The following is a 6,978-nucleotide window of genomic DNA, read 5'->3' as shown; positions in this document are numbered from 1 at the left end:
CAATCCTCCTAATCGCATATCTGCATTTCCCGTAAATATGATAAATTCCTCTTGATATGCACTCCACAGGGAATGCATTCTTTGCTCCGCTGCAAGCTTCGGACCACCATTCTCCCATTGACATTTTTCGTTGCTTCCTCTTAGTACCTTTCACGCGACGGTTTATGGTATAGTGTATAGCATATTATATAATAATAAATAGTATTAAAGTGTAATGTTTAATACAATGTATAAGGTAATATATAGTATCGTAATGTTATAGTGAATATATAGCAGTGTGCTATACAGTTGAGTGGGTAGAATAAAACATAGTGTAATATGACAAGGTATAGTCAATAAGCATATTAGTTGCTGCGGCGCCATATTATTAACATTCCTTCCCTTTATTAATTCTGACCTTACTCCCTCCCTTTGATGCTGCTAATCCTGCATAATGCATGGGCATAATGACTTTAAACCCCTCGCCAAACCTCCTACGCATTTCACAAGTAGTGCTAATCGCATATCTGCATTTCCCATAAATATGCTAAATTCCTCTTGATATGCAAATTATTTTGTCAAGACGCTCTTCGCTCCTCCATCCCAGCATAAATAGTCGCTCCAAGCGTGGAGCGTGCCATTCAGACTCTGTCTACTTGACGGACCAGTTCTCCACCTGAGGACGGCTGCTTGCGTTGTGGCCGAAACGTCGTGAGAATTATTTTATTATGTTTTATTTTTATTATTTTATTACTTCCCTTCTACGTGACTTTACCGAAAGAACCAAGAAAATGATTTGAATTGTTCCTGGGCCTCCGCCCCTAGGTCGACTCAGCCTCAAATGAGTACCTGGTGCGGTGTGTAAATGTGCCACTCGGGAGACAAAGGCGGCCGGGCGTGGTGCTGGCTACCCACCCTCTGGTGTTGCCGTTCCGGCCTTAATAGGTGCTGCTACTCGCTAACAGCACTTTTGCCCCAACAGTTTGTTAAAGGCTATATAATACCACACGTGTCCTGCATACAACACCAACAACATCACACAGTCTGCTGCTTCTGCTGGTTGGCGACTCGGCGCCTCCAGCAACGCCACCTCCCCGCTCCCCGCGCGGGCCAAGATCGAGATGTTAGTACGTAGATTGTGTTGACGTTGAACCTCATTCGCACCGTGCGTAGCCAACCGTGCTAATCGGAGGTGCGGCGGGGGGGGCAGGACAAGGTAATCTTCCGCTGTCTGGGAAACTCTGCAGGGGAGGGGAGGGGACGGAGAGAGAGAGAGAGCGCGCGTTCTGGAGAGGATGCAGTGCATAGGAGGGGCAGGAGGGGGAAGAGAGCGAGGGTTCGGTCGAGAGAGTTAAGGGGAGAGTTTAGGAGAAGACTGGTTGTTGTTCTCGCGCTATCGCCATGGCGTTCCCATCGTGTCGCCATCTGCTGCTAGGGTTCCTCGCTCTCTCTCTTGCCGCCATCGTCTCCATGCTCTACCAAACGCCGGGCCTGGCACGAACCATTCCGTGGCGGCTGCTGGGCGCTTGCAGCACACCCACACAGCCGCCACAACAGCCGCAGCAGCAGCAGCGGACCAACACCCTCATCCTGTCCAGCTGGCGCTCTGGCTCGTCCTTCCTGGGCCAGGTGTTCAACCAGCACCCCGAAGTCTTCTACCTGATGGAGCCCTTGAAGCACGTGTGGACCGCCGTGCCAACGAGCGGCGAGCGGGCGCTGCGGGGTGCCACGCGCGACCTCCTGCGCTCGCTGTGCGCCTGCGACGAGACGGCGCTGGAGTTTTACATCGCTCCGCCTCGCCGACTCGGCTCCCTCTTCCTCTTCCACCACAGCGCGGCTCTCTGTCGGCTCCCTGCGTGCTCCGCCGCCACCGCGGCCAACGCGAGCGGTGCCCACGGGTGCTTGCAGCGGTGCAGCGCCGCGCCCTTCGCGGGGATCGGCCGCGCGTGCGAGCGGAGCCGCCACGCCGTCGTTAAGAGCGTGCGGCTCTTCGACGGGCGCGCCCTGCGTCCCCTCGTGGCCGACCCCGGCGTGCGCCTCCGGATCATCCACCTGGTGCGGGACCCGCGCGCCGTCCTCGCGTCGCGCCGCAAGTTGTCGCGCGTCAGCCTCGAGGAGGACGACCGCGCGGTGCTTGGCCGCGCCGACGCCGGCCGCCCGTCGCGCGACGTCGACGTAATGGAGGCGATCTGCCGGAGCAACGACGACGTCGCCGCCGCCGCCGAGGGAGATCGCCGGGAGGGGCGGACACCGGGAGTCGACGGGGGGCTGAGCGGTGCCTACATGGCGGTGCGCTACGAGGACCTGGTGAGCGAGCCCGCGAGGATGACGCGGGAGATGTTCCGCTTTGCCGGCATCGAGCTGCCCGACGCCGTGGCGGCCTGGGTCGAGGTCATGACGCATGGGCAGAGAGATGGCGCGGGAGAGTTCGACGTCGTGAGTTTGCAGTCGCCCGCCGTGGCGCGCAAGTGGCGCCGAAGCCTCCCTTTCGAGGAGGCGCGCGCCGTGCAGAGCGCATGTCGCGCGGCCATGCGGAGGTTTCGCTACCGCGAGTTCGCGAGCGCGGGCGAACTCCGCAACGCGAGCATCGACGCCTTCTACAGATAGACGGCGGTGGGGGAGATGGGGGTGATGGAGAGTGATGGAGGGTCATGGTGGTAGGAGAGATGGAGAGTGATGGAGGGTCATGGTGATAGGAGATGGGATGATCGAGAGTGATGGGAGAGATGGAGGATGATGTCGATTGGTGGTAGTAAAATAGGGGAGATGAATGGAGAGTGATGGGGATGGATGTGATCAATCGAGGGTGTGATGAAGCGATGGAGGTGATAGAGCGTGGACGTGATAGAGAGTGGTCGATGGGGTGATGCGAATGATGGAGAGTTATGTGGCATTCATTATTGTTATCTGCTGCACTGATTAGATGCTATGCGTTCATGTCCTTAGTGTCCTGAGATCCACAGGGAGGTCACGGTCTAAGCACCCACTTCTCTCAATATATATGCGGAAGTAAGATGTGTGTGTGTTCGTGTGTGTTGTTTTAAGTAATTATCGTGTTGATTTGAAGCTTTCGTGACTGCAGGAATCCATACTCTTTGGTTCTTTCGGTAAAGTCACGTAGGTATAAAATAAATCACGTTTCGGGCGTAACACAAGCGTCCATCATCAGGTGGGAAAGCATGGTCTGCTGCTGAGGCAGACTGTTTTAAAAAAAGGTTTGAAATGGGAGTACCTCAAGGGTTATAAAGAAGTGGCCGGGGCTAGTAATGTTAATGTGAAGGATTAGCATGTAACTGTAGAAAAGAAGAAGTGTAGTTCCGTGTTTTTGCTATTGTGCTGTGTTGTTATTGTTCTGTGTTGTTCCGGTTGTTCCGTGTTGTTGTTGCTGATGTTCTGTGTTGTTGTTCCGGTTGTTTCGTGTTGTTTTTGTTGTTTCGTGTTGTTTTTGTTGTTCCGTGTTGTTGCTGTTGTTCCGTGTTGTTGTTGCTGTTGTTCCGTGTTGTTGTTGCTGTTGTTCCGTGTTGTTGTTCCGGTTCTGTTATTTCTGGTGTTCTGTTGTTGCTGTTATTCAGTGTTGTTCCGTGTTGTTGCTGTGCTTCTGTGTTATTGTTCCGTGTTGTGGTTGTTCAGTGTTGTTTATCCATGTTGTTTGTGTTGGTCCGTGTTGCTGTTCTGTGTTATTGTTGTTATGTGTTGTTGTTCCTTGATGTTGTTGCTATTGTTCCATGTTGTTGTTCCGTGTTGTTATTGTTCCGTGATGTTGTCCTTCCGTGTTGTTTCGTGCTGTTGTTGTTTCCGTGTTGTTCCGTGCTGTTGTTGTTCCTGTTGTTCCGTGCTGTTGTCTCGTGTTGTTGTTTTTCTGTGCTGCTGTTGTTTTTCCGTATTGTTGGTGTTTTCTCGTGTTATTCTGTGATGTTGCTGTTCTGTGTTGTTCCGTGTTGTTCCGTGCTGTTGTTGTTCCGTGTTTTTGTTGTTGCTCCGTGTCGTTGTTGTTGTTCGCTATCCGCCACATGCCTGCACCACGTCACAGCGGCTCGTGCACTCTTAACAATAAAAGTCTCACGAGACATAATCAGAGAATAAGCCTCCATATGGTACCTGTGTCTGCAGACATTTTTTTATTTTACACATCCCATCAGCCACGCGACCTCCTGGGTAAGGAACCACTGAGCTACGTAAATCTTTTTCAGAAGCGACCTGCCCATCACAAATGATAGCTCGGTAAAGTGGGCTTATCATCATCACGAGGGAGCTTGTCGAAGCCAAATACTTTAAACCACGTGATATTGATTCTAAACGTGGAGGGGAAAATCGGAGGACCCAGAGAAAAATCCACGCGACCACAGGGAGACACCGCAAACTTCTAACATACAGCAGGCATCAGGTCGGGTTCGAAACCCACGACATGTGTACCAGGCGAGGGAGTTAACATCCCCTTGCCACCGCGACCCCTGCTGCTGCTGCAGTGGTGCACCAGCCAGTCCAGTTAACAACACAACACAAACTTAGCTCGTCCATCATGGTTAGGGGTTATGGTTAGTTGATAGGCTTAGGGGTTCTTGCAACTTTGCTCACCCCGTGTCCCTTGTGGATATCTTTGAAAAAGAGCTTCATAGCTCATCCGATTGCTCCAGGATTAATACGGATTCTAAAACAGGGTACGAGGTTCGGGTTCGGATTATGGTCAGGGGCATGGTTTGGATTAGGGCATGGTTAGGGTTTGAGGTTATCAGGGTAAGGGTTTGAGGTTATCAGAGTTCGAGTTTAGGGCTTCGGTTCTGTCAGGTTTGGGGTTCGTGGTGTCGCCTGCTGGTGGACAGGCATGTGTACTACAGCTACTACACACGGCGACGTGGACAAGTGCACAATCTACACTACTGCATTACGGCACTTAGAAGACACAACTTCTCATCCTCCTTCACTTACCTGTCTCGCCACAAACGATACAAAGTGCTTTACATATCATGTGAGCGACACAGCCTTGTCAGTAACATTGATTTAACACAAGCCATACTCTGTAAAGATTTCCACGGTGGAGTCAGGCTCGCTCAAACTAATGGCATTGAACTGCCGGATGTTATATGTAAGGGTCCACTGTTAGACATGGATCCTAGTTGAACACAAAAACTATATAGCGCGATAAAAAAAAGTCTGATCCTGCTGGTATTTGGGGCGCCGTGGTGGCGAGATGTTAACTACCTCGCATAGTACACAGGAGGCCGTGGGTTCGATCCCGACCCTGACGCCTGCTGCTGTATATTTAGAGTTTCCGTGCATGTCTCTCTTTCCCCGTGGTAATAATAATAATAGTTCAATTTGTAACGCGCGCAAATTTGCAGACGTAGTGGCCGCAACTCAGAGGCGCGGAGCCAAGCTCAGAGTCGCTCAAAAGCATGATTGTAGAGGTGAGTTTTTAAGTCTCTCTTGAAGGAGGCGATTGAGGTGATGCTGCGAATGTGCAGAGGGATATCGTTCAAAAATGTTGGGGCTGCCACCGAGAAGCGGCGCATAGACATGACCATCCTGGATCTTGGTATCAAGAGGAGGTCGTGAGTCGCGCGGCGCATGCATCTGCCGTGTGCTGAGCTGCAAGTTGTCAATAATGAAGAAAGGTACGGCGGGCAGGCGGAGATTTGTCTCCGGGTCTCCTCCAGTTTTCCCCCTCCACATTTAGAATCGACGTCACGCGTTTTGAGTATTTGGCTGATATACATTTCGACATGATGATAAGCCACTTCGTTGAGCTATCATCTGTGATGACCAGGTCGCTTCTGAACAAGAGTTGCACAGCTCAGCGGGGCCTTACCTGGTGACATAAAAAAATTAGTTTTCTTACAAATCTATTTCTACAGAATATTTCGATAATGCAGTAAAACCTCGATAGTAGGTACGTTGCTGGAGCCCTTTGTTTGAAACGTCGTATATTGAACTTATGACAACTTATAACATTACCACTGTGAGGATTCGTTCCCAGCCTTCGTAACTTATCATTTCCCACTGTACGCACTTCATAACTGACGATTAAAATTGTAAACAAAGACTAATTATATTGAATATGAATGTAATATTTTATACTGTACACTATATATAAAAAAAAGTCAAAAGTTGTGTGTGGGTTTGTGTGTGGTCGCTCTCCAACGGTGGGGTTTTCGTGAAAAAAAATAGCCAGGTCGCACGCCGTAAACCCCGCGGTGATCAAGCGCTATTCATTTTTCACATCCGTCAACTTTAAATTAGTTTAACTAGCGATTTAGTGCGATGTTTGCGTGCTTTCATTTATTTATGACGTGTGCACGATCATACCAACTCACGCGCCTTTGGTGGGGGGAACGGCCCATGCCAAGTCGCACACCTTCGGTGGGAGTGAGGGGGACATTTTCTCGCGTTAAAAATGCTATTAAAAAATACACTAAACGCTCAGGTACATTTTTCACTGTGTAATGTCCCCCCCCCCCACCCCGATGCGTGCAGTTATTACTACTATACAGTCGCTAGATGCTACCACTATAGGCCGTAGATATTACTGCAGAGCGGCCGGGGAGATCGTGGCTCGGGGGGGGGGGGGCTAGCAGCCCAGCCCTAGCCTGCCAAGGTGACACCTCGGCCGGCTGGACAATCTAGGCGAGGCCGGAGGCTCTGCACGGGAGTAGGCCTCACCACGCCACTCTGTCAGGTGAGTACTTTGTGCTATACAGTCCATAAATACTGCTTTCGAGTCAGCATGTACTACTATAGTGATAGCAGGTACCACCACAGTCGATATGCACTGCTGTAATCATAGCAGGTACCACCACAGTATGCACTGCTGCAGTGAAAGCAGGTACCACCACAGTATGCACTGCTGTTACATTTTTAAGAGTAGTTTTGAAATATTTTAGGACCCGGGCAACGCCGGGTACTTGCCGCTAGTTAACAATAAAAGAACGACTAAGATAAAATAAACATAGTGGACCGTAAAATACGCTTCAAAATAATGTAAACACTTATATGGGCTATATA

The 6,978-nt window shown here is 50.5% G+C and overlaps 1 protein-coding gene across 1 annotated transcript; it reads left to right on the top strand.

Moving 5' to 3' along the window:
* Positions 1-1,247: 1,247 nt before the first annotated feature.
* Positions 1,248-6,087, top strand: LOC144734430 (carbohydrate sulfotransferase 6-like). The gene has a single exon (XM_078616618.1). It carries the CDS (start codon positions 1,381-1,383, stop codon positions 2,584-2,586), a length of 1,206 nt encoding a protein of 401 aa, XP_078472744.1. The 5' UTR covers positions 1,248-1,380; the 3' UTR covers positions 2,587-6,087.
* Positions 6,088-6,978: the final 891 nt, after the last annotated feature.

This window comes from Lampetra planeri, chromosome 51 (genome assembly GCF_965212315.1).
Source record: "Lampetra planeri chromosome 51, kcLamPlan1.2.h2, whole genome shotgun sequence".
Taxonomy (NCBI): domain Eukaryota; kingdom Metazoa; phylum Chordata; class Hyperoartia; order Petromyzontiformes; family Petromyzontidae; genus Lampetra; species Lampetra planeri.
Note: the sequence above shows the minus strand (reverse complement) of the source record. Positions and strands in the feature narration are given on the sequence as shown.